The following is a 25,801-nucleotide window of genomic DNA, read 5'->3' on the forward strand; positions in this document are numbered from 1 at the left end:
TCCCATCTGTGCTCTCTTCTTTGACCTGTCTACCCCATGTGCTATCCCCCTTGTCTGCTGTCTCTCTCTTTCCTGTGCTGTGTTCTCACCTCATGTGCTGTCCCGTTTGAGATGTCAATTCTTTCTGCGGATTCCGCAGCAGTTTACCATCTCCTCCATTGTGGCGATGGTAAAACCGCAGGGCAAAACCGCAGGATAATCCGCAGATAAACTGCAGGTCTTTTGACCTGCGGATTTATCTGCAGATTTTGATCAATCTGCAGCAGATTCCGCAGCGTGTGCACACAGCCTAAAAGAGCATCTAATCCCAGCCACTGCAGGCCCATGGGTCTTAAGACCAGATGGATATACATTTGTTTACATATTTTCTTGTCCTGAGGGAGAAGTAGGTTACTTCAAAACGCATGTACAATAAAAAAAGTATACCCATCCTGTGTGTACCTGGATTTGTCTAACCATCCAGCAGCAGCGCAGAATATCCACATTTTTCCTTCTTCATGGTTGCATCTCAATGGCTTATCAATTCAAACTTTGATTTCTCAGGAACGGAGGAACGGACGGCCATGTAAAGAAATTGCGGGACTGGTTGTTGAAGAGTTACATTAGAATATAAATAATTTGTGGGGGGTGAAATCCTGCTGACAGATTCCATTTAAAGGGTTAAAGGGGTACTATATTTGATTAATTGAAGTATGAGGTCAAAATCCAGAGCCTGAGCTACTGACAAGTCCTAATGATATCATTTCCCCCTTGTGATTTTGTCCAGGAGCAGTGAGAACTTGCATGGATTTTCATCATTAAGTACAACAATACCTCCTCCCTATACTGGTTCAATAGTTGCATACAGTATGTGTTTGCATTTGCTTATTTAAATCCTTCTGTCATCAATATTGCTTAGAAGTATAGTCTTTGGGCCTGTAATTGTGAAGGTGTTGTCTCCTTTCAGAAATTTCCTTTCACCAGGTGCAGTTTGTTATAAAAAAAAAACAATAAAAAAAACAAAGTCTACCGCTGAGTTTGTGCCGCTGCTTCCGCTGTCTGATATCGGCTGCTGTTCTGATATCACATCAACAGTCTACAAAGCAGGAACCAATCAGTGAGCTCAGTGTCTCTGAGCGAGGCATTTATTGGACACTGGCAAAGCTCCTAATGTCAGATCGACATCAATATGCATACAAACACTAGAGATTTATTTAAACTTTTAAAATGCAAGTTACGGTATACTGAATGTTTTCTAACAAACCTTTATATCATTCTGCTCATCTTCTCTATACCATGCTGTCCTCAGAGCAGACTACATGTATAATGTGACAGGTTTAATAACCTTTGACATCTGAAGTAGATGTCTTTTATTTCTCTAGTATAGAATAGCAGTCATCTAAGCTATTTATACCGTACTGTTCAAGATGTCAGCCTCCCCCTGATATGTACTACTGAGCAAAAGTTTTACGCACTCTACAAAAGATCCGCAAAGTAAGATTTCTTTCAAAAATAGAAGTGTTAAGTTTTTTTTCCATTTAACAAAATATAATGTGAACAAAAGAGAAATCTAAATTACTGCATTTTTTGGATTATAAGACGCACTTTTTTCCCCCAAATTTGGAGGGAAAATGGAGGTGCGTTTTATAATGCGGATATACCTTACCGGCCACGGGGGAGCAGGGTCCCAGGGTCGCTGCTGATGCAGGGAATAGTGGAGCGTTGCTGCAGGCCGCAGGCTTGGATGAGGGAGTGTTCGATGTGCGGCGCGCCGCTGCGGTTCTCCGATGCTGCGGGGGCTCTGCCAACATTTTGTGAAATCAGTTCCATGGTTTCCTATGCGGTGGACTTCGGGAAAATCTCTCATCTCCCGAGATCTTGGTGCCGAGATCTCCATCTGCGCATGTGCCCCCCCAGCAGCCATTTTCCCGGAGTCCACCGCATAGGAAACCATGGAACTGCGGGAGCTCTGGCCTTTCACAAAATGTCGGCAGAGCCCTCGCAGCACTGGACACCATGCAGCGGCGCGCCACACATCCGAACACCACCTCATCCCAGCCTACGGCCTCCAGCAACGCTCCACTCTTCCCTCCTCCAGCAGCAACCCTGGGACCCCGCTTCACCGCAGCCATCATCCCCAGTAAGCAATAAGATGCATGGATTATAAGAAGCACCAACATTTTATTAAAACCAAGTTTGTTTTTTCTCCTATTTCTACCCTCAAAATTTGGGGTGCGTCTTCTAATCCGGTGCATCTTATAATCTGTAAAATACGGTAATTCAATATTAAAAACAGCATGAATGCATCAATTCCTCTATATACTTGCACACAGTTTTTGAGAACTTGGCAGGAGGTTGTTCTAAACATCTTGGAGAACTAACCACAGATCTTCTCTGGATGTCGCTTGTGCAAATCCTTCTGTCTCTTCATGTAATCTCAGACAGAGCTGATAATGGTGAGATCAGGACTCTGTGGGGGCCATATCATCACTTCCAGAACTCCTTGTTCTTCTTTACGCTGAAGTTAGTTCTTAATGACTTTGTGTGTTTGACGTCATTTTCCTACTGTATAATAAATTTGGAACCAATCACATGCCTCCCTGATGATATTTATATGATGGATAAGTATCTGCCTGTATTGAGGACACTATTAATACTGACCAAATTTCCAAATTAAATGCAGTTCCAAACTTACAAGTATCCTCCCCCACATTTCACTGTTGCCTGCAGACATTCATTATTGTACTGCTCTCCAGTCCTTCAGCACACAAACTGCCTTCTGTTACAGTCACATTTTACTCATCAGTCCAGAGTATTTGCTGCCATTTTTCTGAACCCCAGTTCCTAAGATTTTGTGCATACCTGAGACGCTTGGCCTTGTTTCCAAGTTGAAGGTATGGCTTTTTGATCGCAATTCTTCCATGAAGATTACTTTTGGCTGAACTACGCCAAATAACTCAAATTTTGATACCAGAGCAGCTGCTGCTGCCATTTTTCGGCAGCCCAGTTCAATGTTTTCCTGTATTGTTGGCTCCCTTGGCTTTGTTTCCATGTTGAAAGTATAGCTCTTTGGCCACAATAAAGTTTTTCATGAAGACCACTTCTGGCCAGACTTCTCCAAACATTAGATGGGTGTAGCTGGGTCTCACTGGTTGATGCCAGTTCTGAGCTGATCGCGTTACTGGACATCATCCAATTTTGATATGAAGTATGATGTACCTCTCATCTGCTGCACTAAGTTTCCCTGGCCAACCCATGTGTCAACATTGCCAAATTCTTGGTGCTCCTTCAAAAGAGCTTGGACAGCACATCTCAAAGCTCCAGTCTGAGAGAGCTCTTGCTAATGCAGTATAACTACCTTGTGACTTGTTGCAGTGCTCCGTCTTGCCATGGTGTGTGACCTGTGACTGGACACCGCCCTCCACAACTTCAACTTTGGAGTAGAGTTTTGCTGTTCATCACCCAGTTTTAAGCCTCTCACGCAGCTGTTTATGCTTCAGTTAACAACTGTGTTTGATCTACCTATGAAAATCATTAGCACCTATCTACTATATAATTGTCTAATTCTGTCTGTCTGTCTTTCTTTCTGTCTGTATGTCTGTTTGTCTGTTACGGAAATCCTGCCTCGCTGACCAGTTGCGGCCGCAACCAATCAGCGACAGGCGCAGTCCAGCCTCCTGCGTCGCTGATTGGTCGCGGCCTAATGTGCGGATGGTAGCCAGGGTCCGGAGGAGAGGAGACTCCTCCGAACCCTGGGTACCATTAATCTGTAAAAAATAGAATTAAAATAAAAAATAGTGAGATACTCCTCTTTGGACGGCCCCTGGGCTTCCATTCTCTAACCACGCGCCCGGCATCGCGGTCCCAGTAATGCTTTGCGCCAAAGACCGCTGATGACGTCGCGCTCTCACGAGAGTGACGTCATCTTCGGTCCTTTGTGCTAAGCCTTACTGGGACCGGAAGATGACGGGGGGTGAGGGTAACCATGCATACCAGGAAAGGGGGGTGAGAAGACCATGCATACCAGGAAAGGGGGGTGAGGGGGACCATGCATACCAGGAAAGGGGGGTGAGGGTGGACCACGCATAACAGGAAAGGGGGGTGAGGGTAACCATGCATACCAGGAAAGGGGGGTGAGGGGACCACGCATACCAGGAAAGGGGGGTGAGGGGGACCACGCATACCAGGAAAGGGGGGTGAGGGGGACCATGCATACCAGGAAAGGGGGGTGAGGGAACCATGCATACCAGGAAAGGGGGGTGAGGAGGACCATGCATACCAGGAAAGGGGGGTGAGGGTGACCATACATACCAGCAAAAGGGGGTGAGGGGACCATGCATACCAGCAAAGGGGGGGTGAGGGGGACCAGCATACCAGGAAAGGGGGGTGAGAGGACCATGCATACCAGGAAAGTGGGGTGAGGGGGACAATGCCTAAGAGGGAAGGGGGGCGAGGGTAACTATGCATAACAGGAAAGGGGGGTGAGGGGGATCACGCATACCAGGAAAGGGGGGTGAGGGGGACCATGCATACCAGTGTTAGGGATGGTGGAATGCACTAATAAATAAATAATAATAAGTGTGTTCGCCGCCCGGGGTCCACCGTGCAGTAGGTGTTACACCGCTGCTAGATAATGGCAGACGCACAATATGGCGGTATATCGCACCCGGTGTGCATTGGGCGTACTCTGTTATCACCACAGAGACGCTTAGAACTTAAATGTAAATGCTGAGCCTGTTGACCTCACAGGTCTCAGCGGTGTGCACACCCGATATACGGTCACAGGACTAGACCCAAGACTCAGGGTCAATGTTCATCTAGACCTACCATGCGTGCGGTGTCGCTACCGCGGACGCCAACAAGTGCTGCTGACTGCAGCGCGGCGACCGACCCAGCCGCCGCACGACAATGCCCAAGAGGAGGCACACTGTTGGACGCTAGTGCTGTAAGATGTGAACTGTGGCCTGTAGCGCGCCACTGACTGGCGCTGTCTCTATGACTGAGTCCCTATCCACACAAGTAATATCAGAGGGAGGGGATCTTAATGAGCTATTCGCAGGCACATGCATTCATCATCATTCACACAGATAGCAATAAGAGTCTATACTAGCACATGGCCGAGCGACCATGCGGGCCTTTTATAGCCGTGCGCTTCCGGGACCTTCTAGATCTCTGAGATGGACTAATCAGATCAGGAGAAGGACCTGAGCACGTGACTCCCAATCTCCACTGGGAGATCGTCTCGTGAGCATGCCCAGTAGCGCGGCGAGAGGACTTAGCCTCTGGAGTGGCTTGCTGCAGAGCAGGCTGCGCTACTATTGCTGGTCCAGAGGTGGCAGCAACAACCAGACCCAGAGAACTGGTCTGAGCAAGGCGTCTGGATCGCCGAGGTTGCTGTTCAGGTCCCTGAGAGGTTGGAGGGGAATGGGAGACCGCTGGCTGCGTGGCTCTGGATTCCTGCTGTGCAGCTGCAGGAACCTGACACCTAACAGAAGGGACCATTCATACCAGGAAAAGGGGGTGAGGGGGACCATGCATGCCAGGAAAGGGGGGTGAGGGTGACCATACATACCATGAAAGGGGGGTGAGGGAACCATGCATACCAGGAAAGGGGGGTGAGGGGCACCATGCATACCAGCAAAGGGGGGGTGTGGGGCACCATGCATACCAGGAAAGGAGGGTGAGGGTGACCATGCATACCAGGAAAGGGAGGTGAGGGTGACCAAGCATACCAGGAAAGGGGGTGATGGGACCATGGATACCAGGAAAAGGTATTGACGGGACCATGCATACCAGGAAAGGGGGATGAGGGGACCATGGATAGCGGGGTGAGGGGACCATGCATACTAGGATAGGGGGGTGAGGGGTACCATGCATATCAGGATTGGGGGGTGAGAGGACCATGCATATCAGGATTGGGGGGCGCATTATTGCATTATTATTAAATCTTCATAAATAAACTACATACATATTCTAGAATACCCGATGCGTTAGAATTGGGCCACCACCTAGTTTGGTATAATTAGCTACTCATACATCTGTCTAGAATGCTAAAAAAAATCCCTGCCTTTATGTAAGTGTACCTAGAGGAATTGATGCTTTTTTGAAGGCAAAGGGCGGTCAAACCAAATGTTGATTTGATTTAGATTTTTATTTTCTTCATTCACTTTGCATTTTGTTAATTGATAAAAATAAACAATTACCGCTTCTATTTTTTAAAACATTCTAACTTTAGAACTTTTTTTACACGCTTGGCTTTTGCACAGTACTGTAGTAATAAGTAACCTTTTTTCCTTTTATATTAGAAGCTTATGGGCAATGTATAGATTTATGTCACGGCATTCCTGTGGAGTGGAATAGCTCAAAAGTATACAAAAATCTCCAATATAAACTCTTAGTGTGGTTTGTTAACTCACAGAAAAAAAGCCTCATCTGTGTGCAGAAGGTCGGCTCCCTCTTCAGAGCATCTTGAACATTTTGAATCCCCTCTCAGTCCTGCCTTCATCATCCACACTTGAGTTCTGTACACTCTATAGACTAAGTACCTTGTGACTCTCTCCTAGCCTCGCTCATAGACAACTTGGGAATATATTGTAATAAGGACTCCCATTGAGACTCCGAAAACGAACCCAAATCTGCCATCCACTTCTCTCTCAACATTAACGGATGTCGAAATAGATATGTGTCCAGCAGACCCCCGTACATCAATATGATGAACCCCCCTTGTGTTCCTCTGAGTTCCTATGAGATTCAACAAACTATCTGGCTGCAAAACCACACGTGACACTTCAGTCTGTTTATTGATAGCATGTCTCAGCTGCAAATACTGAAAAAATAAATTTTGGCTCAAAGGGAACTCCTTCCTGAGCGATTCAAACGTCTTTAGAGTGCCACCATCAAACAACTGAGACACGAGCCAAATGCCAATGCGCGTCCACTGACCAAACACTCTGAATCGCATCAACTCCACCATTTTAGGGACAAACCAGATCGGCGCATAACACATAAATCCGGTAATACCTCTCCACTGCTTAATCTTCTTCCAGACTTTCCCCATCATAACTATGGTTGGAATTTTTTAGGGGTTTATCTAAATCTGCCTGCTTCTAAACTAGCTAACAATGGCACCTTCCCCACCATATATTCAATGATTATCCCAGCTGATGTATGTTGTTTGGGTTCTCCCCAACCCACAATATGTTGACATTGAGATGTTATATAGTAAATCCAAGGGTTAGGGACCGCTAAACCTCCCTCATCTTTCGATCTTTGCAGATGTTCCAATTTAATGCGTGCCCATCCACCCTTCCAATCAGATCCCTAAATATAGAATTGATCCTATAGAATTTATTTTGTGCCAGCCACACCGGAGCATTATGGAGCATATAGAGGAGTTGAGGCATAAGTATCATTTTAATCAAATTAACTCTACCCGCGACCGACAAAAACAACCTCTTACAAGCCCCAATCTTCTGCTGAAATCTTCCCAACAGAGGAGCCAAATTGAGCCACTCATAATCCTCTCCTCTATCTTGGCCAAAATTACAATGCCCAAATATTTGAACTAAGCAACCACCCGTAGTGGAATCACAGGGTCAAGTGTCAGGGGAGCCACCACGTCCAACAGAAGTAGCACGGACTTGTCCCAATTAATGGATAGTCCAGAAAGAGAGCCAAAATTAGTAATGCTATGCATAGCAGCCCTCAAAGACTCCCTTGCATCTCCTAAGAATAATAACACATCATAAAGGGCCACCTTCTCCTCGTGACTTCCATATTTATATCCCTTTATATCCCTGTCCCCCCGCATTGCCACCACCAAAGGCTCTATTGTGATCGTGAACAGCAGAGGAGACAAAGGGCAGCCCAGCCGCGTTCCCCTAAATAGTGAAAATTCCCCAGACAACAGACCATTTGGCACACCCCACAGGGCCATGGAGATACTCAGTACCAGGCCGGTTCTTAAGGGGATGTGTCATGGCAGCAGTGACCTGGTCTGTGGCCCTGGGCATCCAATGAAAAATGATGACTAAAGGGGAAATAACATTTATAAGAGATTATTCGTGACGCCACCCATGGTGTTCGGCAATAAGGGGATGGCTGATGCTGCCTAAGGAGACCGCTGGGTCCGTTGGTGATGCAGCTGAGCTGTTACAGCTCTCCACGGGTAGAGCTATGCCCCAGGGCAGTTATAGCTCTTATAATGGGATAGTGACGTTGGGGTGTATGACTGAGGGAATATTGAATAACTGCAGACACATGAACTGTAGTTTCCTTTACCTTTACTTGATGGTTTGGAATACAGACTGGAGCACTGCTAACAGATGGAAATGGAGTTCTGGACAGCCTGGAAGCAATCTAGGGTCCCCTAAGCCAGATGGAGTTGGAGACCTCCTTGCTGCCCTGTTCTCTGAGGTCCTTGCTGCTTAAAGCTATGCTCAAGCTTCTGTTTCTTATGGTCCCTGTACTTGCCCATACGGCAGGCAACTTGAGCTTATTGCAGGTGTTGCTCCTTTTTGGTGGCTCTGGGATTTAATATGCTGCTGTGCCCCGAGTTTCTGATGGGCCAGGGGACCTGCAGTTCCCTGCCCTCCGGATTTAGCTGCTGGGACTGTTGTACCTGTGCTGCCATGGACTCTGGCGTCCAGTTCTAGCACTCTGTTCTGGGGGGAGCTTGGTCACAGCTCCACTCCCCAGCTTCTCTTTCACTTCCCTCCTTCTTCTCTCACTCTCTCTCACAGACTGCAACTCTCGCCTGGGGACGAGCTCCTCATTCCTCCAGTCCCCATCACTGACTTCCTAACCCCTCCTCCAGGCCAGAACTAATAGGGAAGCTCCCCTAAAACCTAGTTTTGAGCTCCATCTTCTGGGCTGGAATCAGGAAAAGTGTTGAAAGCTGATGTGACCTGACCAGGGAGCTCTTCCTTTCTTCCAGGCATGACATCACCCCCTGTGAGAGAGGCAATGCCACAGTTGCAACCGGACTCCTGGGGTGCCACACATTCACCCATACTTTAGCTTTCGGAGATGCATATAACAGCTACATCCAACCCAACTAATAAACTGCTCCCCAAACCCCATTATCCTCATTACTGCCCACAGATACCTCCACTCCACACTGTCAAACGCCTTAGCGGCATCTAAGGACACCACAACCCTCCGACCCACATTGTCCACACTTGCCTGCACGTTAAGAAACAGCCGCCTAAGATTTTTTGCTGTAGAACTATTGGGCATAAACCCAGATTGATCCCAATGTGTTACCGTTGTTATTACCTTATTAAGGCGGTTAGCCATTATTTTAGCCAGAAGTTTGATGCTTGTCGTCAATAGCGAGATTGGACAATTTGAAGCTGGATCTGCCAGATCCTTTCCCTGTTTTGGCAGCATTACAATTATTGCCTCCCGCGTGGACCGTGGCAACTCCCCCTCCATCAAACCAGCACCATACACCTCCATCAAAGCAGGAAGTAGCGTCCCCTTATATTTTTTGTACACTTCCCCCCAGAATCCCATCCACCCCAGGGGCTTTTTCATTAGGCATAGAGGCCAGAGCGGCTTCAAGTTCCTCCAAGTTAAATGGCTCTTCAAGAAGACTCTGATCTGTCGCCGAGAGCCTGGGGAGCTGTTTCTCCGCCAAAAAGCTGTCAATCTTCTCCATTGTTGGCTGCACCCGTGATTTATAAAGATCCGAATAGTACTCCGTCATCACTTCTAAAATTGCTCTGCTACCGGTATGTTCACACCCATCCCTACCCCTCAATGCAACTATATGAGTAGAGTTCCTCTGCGCTGCCACTATCCTAGAAAAAGATGGCCCGCCTTGTCTCCCTGCTTAAAAAATTTCATAGTATGAAACAATCTCTTACATTCCGCCTTTTTCATAGCCATCTGACATACTCTAGCCTGTTCCTCCCTCAACCTTCCCTGCGCCTCTGGGGACTGATTAGTTATTAATGCCTCCTCTGCTTCCTCCAACTCTTTTATTAACATCTGGTCTCTCCTGCCAGTTTCTGCTTTTACCTGTGATATTTATGCAAATCCCTCTAAAATAAGCCTTCATGGCCTCCCACACTATCAAGACAGAAGCAGTCCCAGTATTTATTTTGAAATATTCTCTAATCTCCCCTTCCATATGACCGTCCAAATCAATTAGTTGTAACCAAAATGGATTCAGCCTCCACATGAGCCCCCTAGAAGGCACAGTACCCACTCCCTCAAGTGTCATACTCATGGGGGAATGATCCGATATCGTTCTAGCCAGATATGTTACCTTCCCAACTATGCCCAACATCAAATCATTGCCTAGGGCCTGGTCATTTCTCGACAATGACACGCCAGGATGACAAAGCCTCCATAGGTCGTGCAGTGCAGTTTCCCTCGGGACCGCTCCAAATGGGGTACAATTACCTCCCGGTCTCAGTGCCTCTCATCTACCCCTGTCCCAGTGTCTGGTATATTATAAAAATCATCCACTATCAGAAACAGCACCCCTGGTGATTCTTCCACTAGTTGCAGAACCCTGTGGAGGGCTTCCAACAATAGGCCGGTGCAATATGTATGGAAACCAGCCACATCAAAGACCCATATAATTAACATAGTAGGCAAATAAATATTCCCATCGGGTCTATAATCACTTCACGATGTTCAAAAGGCACGCCAGAGCAAATGAGAATGCTAACCCCTCTGGAATATGTTGAATAGGTCGCGTGGTACCCCGACTGCACCATCTTTTAGCTAGAAAATGTGTTCTTTCCTTTACCATTTGAGTTTCTTGCAGGCAAATCAACGACAGCTTGGCATCACTCAGAAATTTAAACACAGCTTGCCTTTTCACTCTTCATCCTCCTCCTGCACACTGGCGCGACTCCCGCCATCACTCTCTGCTCCCTCCACCTCCCCCAGCTCCACCGTCTCCTCCACATACCACACAATGTTTTTCTGCTTCCCTCTTGGTCTCGCCGGACTCTGGGTCATGTCTTCCTGCCTGGCAAATCTTCGTGGCTAAGGCTGGTTTCACATTTGTGCCTGTTTGCGCAGCGTTTCATCCGCAGCAATCTGTATGTCGTGTTTCCCTATCTTTAACATGGTGTACGCAGGGGCATGCGTTTGCATCAGTTCGCATGCGCCAGCGTATGCATGCATTGTTTTTCGGTGTGCGGCGGGGTCCGACGATTGCATCATTTTGGATTTTTGGAAGTGGCAAATATGCACATTTATGCACATAAATTAACAAGATATCCCCTACCAAAATGGGAAACGAGTAATAGCACAACTCAGCAAACAGTATATATCATCAAACTTCCCTATCTCAACTATTAAGTAAGAATTAGGGACCAGAAGAGTTTTAGCAAAAATAATAAATTTTATTATACAATAATTAAAAACAGTAACAGAGTATCAATGCTAACGCAGGCAGTGGTAGATATAAATCATAGCATCTACAATAAAAAATAGTGAGGGGTTTTTTAGTTCCTCCCTTTCACAATATTCAGTAACAGGTCACTTCCAATGCATATATAATCAATCTAGCGTGTTACTAAACCATGGAAAGTAATGCATAATACTTATTCCAAATCTAGATAACACTCACCACGTTGAATATAGATAAACTCAGCTAAAATAGGCAGCAAAAGCGTTGCTGCATAATATGCATTGCAACAAGGAGCGGTTTTCACCACATAAATAATCAATTACAAAATGCTGCACTGAAAAAGCTAAGTGAGTACAAGGACTATTAACTGTGCACGTAATAATCAACTAGTACTGCGAATCACCGCCTTCCATAGAGTGGCAAAGATTAAGTGAGCACATACATCAATTGACATTGCATTAAATAAGCGAGGATTAACTCGCTATACATATTACAAAGGCGAGTGCAGACTGTTATATATTAAACATGGTGGAATGCAAATTAATGCATGTTATACTAAACAATGGAGTAACACTTACAGTGTGGAAGCTGACTACTGCCGCTGCCTGTCGTCTCTACGCGCGTTACGCCTTGGCTTCCTCAGGAGACGTAATTGAGATAGGGAAGTTTGATGATATATACATTTATGCACATGCAGATGAGTGCGTCAAATAAACGCATTACTGTCTGTGGGAATGCATGCATACGCAAGTACATGCATACGCATGCGTTTGAAACGCATGCATTTTTCACACAATCATGTCCGGGAAATGAGACACGCCCATTGGGTGTGGCTTGTGTCAATTACATTCTCCGAACGCAAGCATTGAAAAAACGCAAACGCATGAAAAAAAGCATGCAAACACAGCGTTTTTTTGTCGTCATGAGTAAGCTGATGCAGCTAAAAAAAACGCGGTGTAAGCATGTGTTTGCGTTTTGACATGCGTTTGTGCATGCAGATGAAACACTGCGCACACAAACACAAATATGAACCTAGCCTTAGCTGCTGCATCAGATCTCCTGGGGTCTTCCCCTGCCTCCTCCAACCCTGCGGTCAGTGCCTCATCCCTGCCAGTGCCATCTTGGATCCGTCTCACCAGCTCCCCTGCCATCTTCTTTGAGCTCCGTTTACCGGCCATCACTGCGCAGGTACAGGATTGTTGGTACACCGCATCAGCAGTAGATTCTCCTGGTAATCTAGGGTGTTTAACCCCAAATGAGTGGCTGCTGAGGAGGAGCTCCTGCAGCAGGCGTCCGCTCACATGCTCTTCAGGCCATGCCCCTTGGTGAGACGTTTTTATTTTAGCGTAGGGACTTTCAAGTATGAGAACCCTTGATGTGGGTTGCAAGCTTGCGTATTTTGCCAAAAAAATTGACCAATACCTCATGTATTTTATATATCGTTTTTCACCATTTTATTGCACATTTTTCCATTTTTTTACAGGATGCAGCAAGGCACTTTAGTGTTGGTTCGGTGAATTGAGGTGTGTGTTTTGTGGAGTGCACTTATATAGTGCTGCGCAGTGCACTTACTCTAATAGTATGGTGTCATCAGTAGGACGTAAGTCAGACACTGTGTGACTGGCACCCTATGCAAGCCTCTTCTGTGTGCATTTTTAATACTAGGCAACCAGCCCCTCTATGAATTGCTCCATCAGTATTTTGCACCTGAGCTGCCTCTTCTTTATAATGGGGTCTCCTGCACCCTGCTAGTGCATCTGAGCTGGAGTTAGTAAGGCTGTTTTTTTCTGGGATTTTGCTTGAATGTATATCCTGTTTGTTGACTGTTTCTAGTAGCATCCAACTATAATTGTGAGACTCTGGATTAGAAGACATGCTGTACCCATGATTAGTGAAAAACTAAATTTATTTACAAAATTACATTTCCATATAAATTATGTCTATATATAACATCTAAAATAGAATAGTTCAGTAGAGGGTGGAGGGCGTACTAGAAGAGAATATTATGGTGAGATGAATCCACCTGTTTAGGATCTTGCATTATAAGTACACAACCCTAGTGCTGCAAAGATATTATTACTATTTTAAACGTTTGTAAGTGATTTTCTTTATGTACTGTAGATAAGCCGACATAGATTGGGGTTCATAAAATCCAGTAAAATGTTCCAGTCATGCTACAGTTATATTAAATCCTCCATCTCATAAAATCCCACACTTACAGGCAAGAGAAGATGATATGTATTTGTGCCCAATTACGGTAGATTGACCAGAGGCAAAACTTTTATACTTTGATCAAACTTTTTGATTTGAGAATAGTTCCTCTTTCCTCTTGCAGGTTGGTTATTTAAGAATGGAGATCGGGAAGAGATGGAAATCAGAGGCTGCTCTATCCAGGCCGTGGAGCTGATCCATGAGCAAGTACAAGAACTGTTCAAAAAGAAAGCAGAAAAAATAAATAATGAAGTCAATCCAATACTTATTAATAACTTTTTGTGGGATTTTGCTCGTGACAACAGAAAGGCTGTAGATGTCATTCCCTTCCACAGAGTGCGCTGCATCTATTACTAGTATGACTTTTCTGCGAGCTGTGACATGCTGTAATAAACTTGGGGATTCAGAAAACATCTTTTGAATCGAGTATATATGATTATTTTCAGGGTGTTTTATTTGCTAATATATTAGAGTAAACACAATATTATAATCCACACATCTATTTTATTATTTTCCTAGAGCAACTAGAGCAATACCCAACTATAAATATGTGTGCTGTAACAGGTGGTTTTCTAGGAATTTTTTAACTGTAAATGGTTAAAAGACATTTATAAGCCTGAACATGTGCATGAGAACGCTATGAATACCAAAAATAACAGGTGAATACACTATGTAATATGGGGCAGTACTATACATAAGAAGAGATGACACTATGCAATAATGAAACAGCACTATACTTAATAGAAGAGGACAGTGTAATAGAGGACGGTGCTGTACATAACTACAGAGGATGCTACAGAATACAAGATGGTGCATAACACGAGAAGATTATATATACACTCACTGGCCACTTTATTAGGTACACCTGTCCAACTGTGTGTTAAGACTTAATTTCTAATCTGCCAATCACATGGCGGCAACTCAGTGCATTTAGGCATGTAGACATGGTCAAGACAATCTCCTGCAGTTCAAACCGAGCATCAGTATGGGGAAGAAAGGTGATTTGAGTGCCTTTGAACGTGGCATGATTGTTGGTGCCAGAAGGGCTGGTCTGAGTATTTCAGAAACTGCTGATCTACTGGGATTTTCCACGCACAACCATCTCTAGGGTTTACAGAGAATGGTCCGAAAAAGAAAAAAAATCCAGTGAGCGGCAGTTCTGTGGCCGGAAATGCCTTGTTGATGCCAGAGGTCAGAGGAGAATGGGCAGACTGGTTCGAGCTGATAGAAAGGCAACAGTGACTCAAATTGCCACCCGTTACAACCAAGGTAGGCAGAAGAGCATCTCTGAACGCACAGTGAGTCGAACTTTGAGGCAGATGGGCTACAGCAGCAGAAGACCACACCGGGTACCACTCCTCTCAGCTAAGAACAGGAAACTGAGGCTACAATTTGCACAAGCTCATCGAAATTGGACAGTAGAAGATTGGAAAAACGTTGCCTGGTCTGATGAGTCTCGATTTCTGCTGCGACATTCGGATGGTAGGGTCAGAATTTGGCGTAAACAACATGAAAGCATGGATCCATCCTGCCTTGTATCAACGGTTCAGGCTGGTGGTGGTGGTGTCATGGTGTGGGGAATTTTTTCTTGGCACTCTTTGGGCCCCTTGGTACCAATTGAGCATCGTTGCAACGCCACAGCCTACCTGAGTATTGTTGCTGACCATGTCCATCCCTTTATGACCACAATGTACCCAACATCTGATGGCTACTTTCAGCAGGATAATGCGCCATGTCATAAAGCTCGAATCATCTCAGATTGGTTTCTTGAACATGACAATGAGTTCACTGTACTCAAATGGCCTCCTCAGTCACCAGATCTCAATCCAATAGAGCATCTTTGGGATGTGGTGGAACGGGAGATTCGCATCAGGGATGTGCAGCTGACAAATCTGCGCCAACTGTGTGATGCCATCATGTCAATATGGTCCAAAATCTCTGAGGAATGCTTCCAGCACCTTGTTGAATCTCTGCCACGAAGAATTGAGGCAGTTCTGAAGGCAAAAGGGGGTCCAACCCGTTACTAGCATGGTGTACCTAATAAAGTGGCCAGTGAGTGTAATAGGGCTGGTGCTATACATAATAGGAAAGGAAACTATTAAGGGATGGTTCTATGCCTAAGAAAGTGCACTATATCCAACAGGATGGGACTATATATAGCAAGAGAGTACACTATAAAGGATACATAACAAGTGAGTACACAAGATACAACATTGGATCAGAATAGGACATGCTCAGAGTCACTGGGATTTTAATTCTCGGATCCATGATTTTCATGGATGTGTGAATGGATCTATGAAACTCTATGGGTCTATATGCCTCCAATAAAAATATTGGGTATCCCACCGTATTTCACAAATAGCCTAAAGGAGGTGGTTTTAATCCCATTATCTTAGCGCAAGTCATACAGTATAGATAAGGAATAAATATTTTAGTTTCAATAAATTTTTTATTTAGAAACTTATTAAACCAAGTCCAAGTTATGAACTCCCATGCAAGGGAGTGTAAACTAACAATTTAACATACATTCAATAAACTTCAAATAACATAAGGGAAGACAGGACATAGACAGGGGTAGGTAAAGGCACAAAGGATTTAATTACACGATATCCAATAATCTATAATGGTATCATCAATAACCACTCCAGGGCATTTAAAGCAGTTATGCAGGAATAAATATTTTAATCCTGGAACTTGTCAGAGTCGGTTCATCTGGTTAGAGTCCTTTTCTTTTTTTTTTCTTCATCTGCTGTCAGACCTTCATGTTGACATGTTTTGGGCACAACTTGTCTTAAAGCTGTCACAATCCAATTTTAAACTTTTTTCCTTTCAGGCCATCAGGGGTTAATATTAGTTTTTGACCCCGGTGGCCGCTGGTGTTACTACATGTTTGGTTAGTCTGCGTCTGCTGATGGTGACCACTCCCACCTTCCTATAAAAGGTCACCTGAGGTATCAGCTGGTGTTGGTGATACACTTCCTTTTGAATACCAACCGTGGTCAAGACAGGAGCTGGCTGTGAGCAGTGGTGCTTCTGCTGAATGCTGATCTGGTGCCTTATTCTGCTGCTCGGTGCATTGCAGCAGAGAAAGCTAAGTGTTGTTTGTCTTACCTTGTCTGTTATCTTTCCTTGGTATTATATTAGAGCAGTGGTGGGACCAGTGTCCACACTTACCAATTCCCTATTGAGGGATAGGTGCAGGGCAAATGAGGGCTGAGGTATGCTGCTCGGTGAGAGGTTGAAAGAACCTGTATAGGGAACGTCAGGGAGATCAGGGCACATCCTTAGGAGAGTGCAGGAGGTCTCCATTTCCCCGTTCCCTATTGCAAGACCCACCATTGTAATATCGTCCCCTTTTTGTCCAGTTGTTTTTGTGACCGACCAATCGTCTGGTCACGTCACACAGGGCCACTCACATATCATGACATTATCACCAACCGACATTTTTTTTTTCTGGTGAGCCATGGCCCAAATGCAGGCCTTTGCCCAACTGCTTCAGACCCTCACTGAGGAGTGTGGGTTGCTGCGTGGTGTGGTGGTGCAGCAGCTGCAGCAGTTGGTGGTGTTCGGGGCCTCAGCTCAGGTGCAGGCTCAACCAGAACCCAAGTTATCTATCCCTGGCAGGTTTTCTGGAGGGTGAGATAATTTTTTGTTTTTTCAGGAGGCCTGCAAGCTACACTTCAGGCTCTGCCCTCGTTCATCAGGGAGTGAGGAACAGCGGGTGGGATTCATCATATCCCTTCTTAAGGGTGATCTCCTATCCTGGGCCTTCTCGCTGCCGGCCGACTCACCATCTCTACGGTCACGAGATGAGTTTTTTGCGGCTTTGGCGAATATGCCCCCTGTAGTCCTTGCTAGGGAAGAGGACACACTGGTGCAGTCTGATGAGCCCAGTCAGGTGGGAGGAGTTGGTTCCCAAATGGTGTTGCCTGCTGTTCATCGTGGTGTGGGGGCATGTTTTTACTGTGGGCAGACTGGTCATTTCATCGGAGACTGCCCAGCGCATGCCAAATCATCTGTACCAGCTAAGAAGCCGCGTCCCCCTGGCCGTGTGGAGGGAGGCGACCAGGGAGTGTATATTTCCTCCATTTTTTCCCCTCAGTGTACCTTGTCAGTAGAAGTGGTGATTGGCAGTGTAACTGAGGGTATACCGGTGCTTGTGGACGGTGGAGCAGGAGTCAGTCTGGTGGCTGCTCACTTTGTCCAGACCCATGGCCTGAGGTGTAGGACGCTAGCAAAACCCCTAAGTGTCCAGGCCATTGACTCTGTCCCACTGAGCCAGGGGAGGTTGACCCGTCATGGATAATATACATCTGCGTATAGGGACTCATCGTGATGAGTCCCTGTCATGCTACGTCTTGGGGGAATGCCATCACCTATCGTTTTAGGCCTCCCTTGGTTGAAAAGTCACAACCCGGTCATAGATTGGCGGTCTAGGAAAGTAGTCAGCTGGGATGAGTCGTGTGAGAGCTGCTGCCCAGGGGCTACTGTCTCTGCCGTCATTCTACAACCATCCCCTTCTTCTCCAGTGGGGGCAGCAGAGGTGCTGCCAGGGAGTAGGGACAAGTCTCAACCCTCACCATTAGCCAACCCTGAGAGGCAGAGTCCTCATAGGAGGAGGGGTCGGAGGAGGGTGGTGATTCCCTCTCTGAATTGTGGGGGTGTGAGTGTTGTGACAGAGGGGGAAGCCTCTGTTGTAAGTTCCTTAAAGAGTTCACCATCTTGTGGAAAACGTGTTTATGGCAATAAACGTTCAGGTCCGGACCTGTGTGTGAGCAAGTATGTATGGGTGTCCACCAAAAACATCCAGTGGAAGTGTGCTGCTGGGGTCTGGAGTTCTTGGGTGATCGGGCCATATCGGGTGTCGGCCATTCTCGGCCCGGGGACTTACCAGCTGGAGTTACCCCCGGTAATGCCTGTACGCAACTCATTCCCCAGGTCGGCGCTCTGGAGATTTGTGGCGCCTCCGGAGCATACGTTGCCACCTCCATCAGTCCACGTTTTCCATAAACCTGAGAGTCAGGTGATTGCCTACGTAAATTCTGGTGAATCTAGGCATCCTCACCGTAGGTGGTTTTCTAGTGAGGTGCAGTGTTGAGGGTCCAGAGGCCCCTCATTGAAGGAGGGTGTGATGGTGTGATATGTTATGTGGGTATCATTTTGTGTCTATTTATATTTTACGCATTTCCATAGTGTTCTCTTGTTGCCCTGTATCATTCCGTGTATTCCCCATATTGTCTAGAGTCTCAATTACCTTCCAAAAGTCTGATAATTGAATTAGCTCACTTACTGTCTACAGCCTGACTGTATCTATGCCTCTTGATGAACCCCCTGTAGTGCCTTAATCCCCAAGGCACCTTTGTCAGGTCTGGGAGGCCTGAAAACTGCCCCAACCTATCTGACTACCCCTGGACATAAGGAGGGGGCAGGGGAGAACAGGAGCTATACAAGTCAGATCCTGTGTCGTGATGATCGTGTGAAGACAGCATGTCAGAGAGAAGGAGAAGCATATGGACCCATTTTATCGTCTGTCTGCTGGATTATTGGACTCTCATCTCCTTTGACATTCATCCTGTTACTGAACTGCATTTGTGTTCTGGACTATTGTATCCTCAGTGTGGTGGATTGTTTATGGACCTTTTAGTTTTGCTTATAATAAAGGTCTTGGGATTGTTCACACTTCCCTTGCTCTGTTGATTGTGTGGTATCGAAGAAGGACCTCATGACAGAGGAGTACTGTCACGATCCAATTTTGGTTCTGTGTCACATTCTGGATTCTCTTATATAATTTTTTTCCTTTCAGGCCATCAGGGTTTAATATTAGTTTTTGACCCCGGTGGCCACTGGTGTTACTACATGTTTGGTTAGTCTGAGTCTGCTGATGGTGACCACTCCCACCTTCCTATAAAAGGTCACCTGAGGCATCAGTTGGTGTTGGTGATACACTTCCTTTTGATACCAACGGTGGTCAAGACAGGAGCTGGCTGTGAGCAGTGGTTCTTCTGCTGAATGCTTATCTGGTGCCTTATTCTGCTGCTCGGTGCATTGCAGCAGAGAAAGCTAAGTGTTATTTGTCTTACCTTGTCTGTTACCTTTCCTTGGTGTTATATTAGTGCAGTGGTGGTACCAGTATTCACACTTACCAATTCCCTATTGAGAGATAGGTGCAGAACAAGTGAGGGCTGAGGTATCCTGCTCGGCGACAGGTTGAAAGAACCTGTATAGGGAACGTCAGGAAGATCAGGACACATCCTTGGGAGAGTGCAGGCGGTGTCCATTTCGCCGTTCCCTATTGCAGAGCCCACCATTGTAATAGTGTCCCCGGTGTCCCCTTGTTTGTCCAGTTGTTTTTGTGACTGACCAATCGTCTGGGCGCGTCACGCAGGGCCAGTAACATATCGTGACAAAAGCACTGATCACTGCAGCCCTGACAATAACAAGGTTACATATAATGTATATATACATTTTCCTCCTGAATAAAAAATCCCACAAACTGCACCCTTGAATGCAATTATGGACCAACACTATTGATATGCAATTAGCCATGCACCATTCAAAATATAGATTGATAAGCTGCACTGTGCCCCATACTAACTATAATTAGCCACTTTTCCAAGCAGATGTAAGGGTGTGACAGAGACTGTTGTATACCTGACCACAATTGTAGGGTGAATATTGACTTGGGTTTTTGTGCGTTTTATTGTATGATGTGAAATGTGTAAAATGTAATGCTAACTGCATAGAGTGCTATAGGTACTGATGCTGCTGTGTGAGTATGATATTGGTAATGCCCAAAATAACCTGATACACTCCACCCAGGGGTAGGGAAAGTATAGGACATAGTTTAGTGCTTATTTAGTGATCGATAGGAACATTAGGGCAGATAGGCAGTGGTGGGCCTTACTAGTGTGCAGTAATAATAGCACAGGATATAGCTGAATGTTTGGGACCAGCACAGCATGAGAGGCTGATAGGTCAAGCAAAAAAGGAAAGCATTTCCTGGTTTAGTTAGAGAAAATGTGACATTCAAGTTGCAGTGGGCTGGAGGCATGTGGAGTACATATCATTCTGTCAGCATGAGGTCGTACCACATTTCCTGTGAACATTACTGTAACGTCCAGGGCCTGTGGCCCAAACTAGGCACTGAGGAGTGTACCTTAATCCCTTCCACACAGAGGAAGTCAGATAGGTAACTGCGTGTTGAAAGTGTAACAGACATAGGGAGAGCTGTGGTGCCAGACGGGAAATCCCTGGGGCTAATACTGCATACAATAGTAAGAACATTTGATTGTCTTATATAATGTTTGTAATAACTGCTTTAGAGAGTACAAATTAGGCAAATGTAGGACTTTGAATGTACTTTGATATATGAGATTCCGGATATTTTGCTTGTTCAGAGCTACAGATCTGGCATAATATGTCTGCCCAGTTTGAAAAAGGTGAAAAAAGCATTCAAATAAAACACAATGCAACTTGCATTAATTTCAATTCAATCTATCTTTGGAACCCAGTTTAGGGAAGGGGGCGCTGCACCAACTCTGGTGATACTGCAATACCAGGATAATGAGTGGAGTGGACAGAGCAAGCTCCCTGCTCTAAAAATCCAATAAATATATGGTCCCCAGATAAGGAGCATATCAGATATTAAACTGATAAGAACCATTTTTTTTCTTCCGGCAATCCCCTCCTGGAATATTCTCATACAATTCCTTTTCTTTCAGAACTCCATTTTCTCCAAAGTCTCTTCCGTCCACACAATGTCCTGTTGTCCCCACAGTTATGTGTGGCATCAGATGCCCCTCACAAGCAAATGTGATGGCAAGAGTGATTGCCCCTTGTTGCCCAAGGACTAATCTGACTCCCTAAAGCAGCAGGGGTGTGAAGCCCCACTTGTAGGTGAAGCAATCCCCCCAGGCCAATGTGCTCTGTACCCTGAGCATCTTAGGCCAAGACCAAGGCAGCAACCGCTAGATCAGCGATCTGACACTTTATTATATTGTCCCACACTGGGACAGCGTTAGCGAATACGACTTAAGGAGCTGCTTGTACCCACACCGCGCTGCCTGCGGATACTGCAGCGGCCAAAATACAGTCACAAGTTCCGAGAGTGCAGCTCGCCAACATGTGCTTCATCTTTCCCGCCACACGGAAGCCCGCCACGTATAAATTCAGTTTCCTGTCAGTATACTCAGCAATACGCAGCTAAGCGCATAATGTCGCGAAACAGCACATCCTCACTCAAAACAAGGTCACAAGCAAGTTCTGGCAGGTCGTAAATAGCAGAGCTCGCTACTGTCGCTCGTGTGGAGGCTGAAGCAGCCAAAGCAAGATCCTCCTTTGCCGAACGACAGATGCATCTAAAACTGAGACAAGCAGATCGAGAGACAGAAACTGCATGCCGAAACCGCACGTTTTCAGGCAGAGAGAGAGGCGGAAACTGCAAGCTGAAACCGCATGTTTGCATTTAGAACTAGAAAGACTTGCTGCAAAGAGACACAGTAAAGGAAAAAAAAATGGGCATATAGCCCTAGCTAGCTCACCAACTGCCACTGAAGCAAGGATCTTGGTCCAGACTTTGACACAGCATAGCAGAAAAAGGAAAAGCGATCCAGCTTCTAAAACTTATTATTTTATTCTTCACAATATTAAAACGGGATATGTCGGCATATTTTCATGGGTGAAAAAGACCCATACAGGGTCGAAACGTGTTGCTGATTGTGCCTGAAAGCTCATTCACCTTCGCATAAGGAATATGCCGACATATCATGTTTTAATATTGTGAAGAATAAAAGAATAAGTTTTAGAAGCTGGATCGCTTTTCCTTTTTCAGACAAAGAGACTAGCTAAGGCAGAGTGTTTGGAAGCTATGAAGAATCCTGATTCTGAGAGATGCAGCAGCATTCCCGGACCAGATCTAGAGCAGCAAGATCCAGCGCAGCGCGTCGCAGAGTCCGTCCAGCAACATTTCGGTGTGGATGACAGCCCTGACGCATCATATCGATCAGCCCATGCTGATTACCAGTGATCCAAATCCGAACTTCACTACCATAAGCGAGGATATGTCAGCACAGAGATGTCGACCACAGCTACCATTTCACTGAGAAGATACAGCTCCCATCCCACTTTAAAGAGCCACCGTCTTCACCAAGAAGGTACTGCACAGACTATCCGGAGTCAGAAGCGTCTTGCAGGTATGGTGATACACCACACACTAGACATGACTATAACACACCGGCTCGTACCAGCACTGTTGGCGCCACCATGTACTTTGCAAAGTTCTTTCCCGCTGAGAACTGATTACAAAAGGACTTGTAAAGTTCACTGACAAACCCGAGAAATATAGGTCATGGCGAGCCTCATTCCAGAACGCCATTCATGGTCTGGACCTTTCTTGTAGTGAGAAGTTAGAGCTCCTAGTAAAGTGGCTCTGAATTGAGTCGGTCGAACATGCCAAAAGACTGAGAGTCATTAACGTAAAGCATCCCCGCACAGGTCTACCTAAAGTGTGGGAAATCTAGAAAGATGGCGTGCACTCCAGTCTAAGTAACGAGGTGCAGGTGTAATGGACCAATAGGTCCTATTACCAATAATAATATATTCACCGCACACTCAGAGGAATTTTAATGCCAACAAGTGTTCATTTTATTATGTACAAAACATGTGGGAGCCAAAAAAGAATATATAGCACTAGATGGAAGCGATATACATATAACGACGTTTCGGCTCAGCCCGAGCCTTTATCAGTTTATCGCTGCAAATAAAGAAAGATAAATCAAAACATATGCAGAGAAAAAACAAATGCAGAAAAAACAAAAAAGAGAATATACAACACCATATAAACATCACATTATCCAAATATAGTACAGTGATAAAAACACATATATATACATACAACTTATGCTGTTTTCATGGAGAACATGGATGTACGGGACAAGAGCAAAGGCCCAGAAAACTAGTACCATAATAAGTAGAATCAGGGGAAAGAAAAGGATTACCTGAATCCGGTTTCGGATCTTTGAATAAATAGGAAGAGAACTCCCAAGAGAGTAGCCCAAGAAAGACGGCTGAAAGGAATTTGTCAACATCATGGTTAGTAAAATAGATAAAGTTGTAATTGTAGTTACTCTGGTTTTCTAATATGGTTGTCTGTGTATAGTATCAGCATTAAGGGGAAAAGAATACCATCCTTATAATGAGAAGCCTTATGCTAATCTGCTGATCACAATAATAATAGCAGAGATTAACCATGTGGTAATGCCATCAGATAGGGCAGTAAGAGTGCTTGTCCACAGAGTGTCAAAATAGCGCAGCTAATAGGGAAATAAATATACACAAGGTATAACTGGAAACAGCGCTCTTATGGGAATACAGGACGTCACACATCATGTGTGTTGCGTATGATAAGCACAGTGTCATCTAGTAGATCGCTATGTAACAGCGCTCTTATATGAATGTGGATGTTATTAGAGAGGAGGGGGCCTGTGCCGGTTACCTGTAACTGTAGTGCTTTAGAGCGGCGCTCCCGCGCCTGGCTGCAATGGCGTCATGCTATGCCCCTCGGTATGTGGCTGTATTTATATAGGAGCCCGGGTGGCCGCATCCGGCCGGAAGTGAAACCCCTGAACCGGAAGTGACGTTGCGCTCTCTTAGTATAGACACTGCGCATGTCTGTGATGGTTGCCAGGGTGATCAGCAGGTTGGCGTCCTTGTAGTTTATCTAATAGCGCCGAATAGTGTGTGTATATTGCGTAGTATAATTATATAACAAGGAGACAGCGTTACCAAATTGGTAGAGTCAAAATAGCTAATATATAAGCAGGCACATAGAAAATATTGAACCATAAAAAGAAAAAAAGAAAATGAAATCTGTAAGGGGCAAAAACAGAAAATATGAAACAAAATAGATGGTAAAATAAGAAAAATAGATAAAAATTAAAAAGAAGAGAAAATAAAGAATAACAAAAAATAAAAAATAATAACAAAATAAAAATGGAAAAAATGAAAAAAATAAATGTAGAAAAAAATAAAGAAAAAATTGAAACCAAAAATAACAAACAACATTGCTGACCTTGCGCAAATAATTACCTATGCATGCATTATATAGGGGGATGGTTATAAAAATAAAAAATATAAAAAAATAAAAATAAAAATAAGAAAATAAAGATCCAAAATAGGTAGGAGTCCAGTGGGCGGAGCAAAACTCACCTAGGGTAATAGTATATTAGCAAGTCTGTAAAATAACAGAAAAAACAGAGAAAAAAGTTATTAACAGTTATAGGAGCCAGTCTATTTCTCTATTCAGCCCCTTAGGGGCTAAAGTGTCTAACTTATGTATCCAATAAGTTTCTCTCTCTCTTAATAATTTAGCATGGTCGCCCCCTCTCCTTGGGCGTGGTACATGCTCGATTACCTGGAATTTTAATTGTGCCACTGAATGTCGATATTTAGTGAAATGTTCAGGTAAAGGTAACCAGTTTTTTTGACACCTAATTGTTGATTTGTGGCTGGCAATGCGGTCCTTGACATGTTGGGTTGTTTCCCCTACATAGAGGAGGCCACATGGGCATTTTACCAAGTAGACCACGAAGTTCGAATCACATGTATAGTAGCCACGTATAGGGAAGGATTTACCTGTCCTTGGATGGGTAATGTTGTCCGATCTAATCACATTCGAACAGGCTGCGCAACTTAGACAGGGGAATGTACCACACCGGCGAGAGGCAAGTAGCCTCTGCGTAGTGGTAGGAAGTTTACTGCCTATGTCAGCCCTAACCACTTTATCGCGAATATTAGTAGGACGTTTTGTGCAAATTAAAACTGGAGCTTCAAACGAGCCGACGTCAGGATAAGCCTTAAAGAGGAGGGGCCAGTGTTTTTTGATAATAGAGTAAACTTTGGGCATCAGTGGATGGAAAGTATGTACAAATGGAATCCTTTCTTTTGCGCATGTCCTCGGTAGAGGAGATGGAGGGGTTAATACCCGTTGTTTTTCAACCTCAAGTAGTTTAGATGGGTAACATCTGTCCTTAAATTTTTTTGCCATAATATCAAGTTTCTCATTGCGAATATCATGATCAGAGACAATACGTGCCACCCTATTAAATTGTGAGCGTGGAAGACTATTCTTGGTGGCCTTTGGGTGACAACTCGAGTAGTGTAGAAGACTGTTGGTATCCGTTGGTTTACAGTATAAATCTGTGGAGAGATTTCCCTCACTATCTTGTATAACTTTTGTAT

At 45.0% G+C, this 25,801-nt stretch overlaps 1 protein-coding gene and 1 pseudogene across 2 annotated transcripts in view; one reads left to right on the forward strand and one right to left on the reverse strand.

The window, feature by feature from the left end:
* LOC141054231 (queuosine 5'-phosphate N-glycosylase/hydrolase-like) overlaps positions 1–13,977 on the forward strand; it is a 68,072-nt gene extending 54,095 nt beyond the window's left edge. For both annotated transcript variants that reach the window (XM_073551468.1, XM_073551469.1), the window contains one exon: positions 13,689–13,977. In XM_073551468.1, the coding sequence (XP_073407569.1) occupies positions 13,689–13,921 (233 nt within the window). In that variant the 3' untranslated portion in view covers positions 13,922–13,977. The remainder of the gene's footprint in view (positions 1–13,688) is intronic.
* A 7,109-nt stretch (positions 13,978–21,086) lies between these two features.
* Positions 21,087–21,260, reverse strand: LOC141054312 (U2 spliceosomal RNA; annotated as a pseudogene).
* Positions 21,261–25,801: the final 4,541 nt, after the last annotated feature.

The sequence above is a fragment of the Dendrobates tinctorius genome, unplaced genomic scaffold, assembly GCF_039654945.1.
Source record: "Dendrobates tinctorius isolate UK_male_01 unplaced genomic scaffold, ASM3965494v1 ptg000177l, whole genome shotgun sequence".
NCBI lineage: Eukaryota > Metazoa > Chordata > Amphibia > Anura > Dendrobatidae > Dendrobates > Dendrobates tinctorius.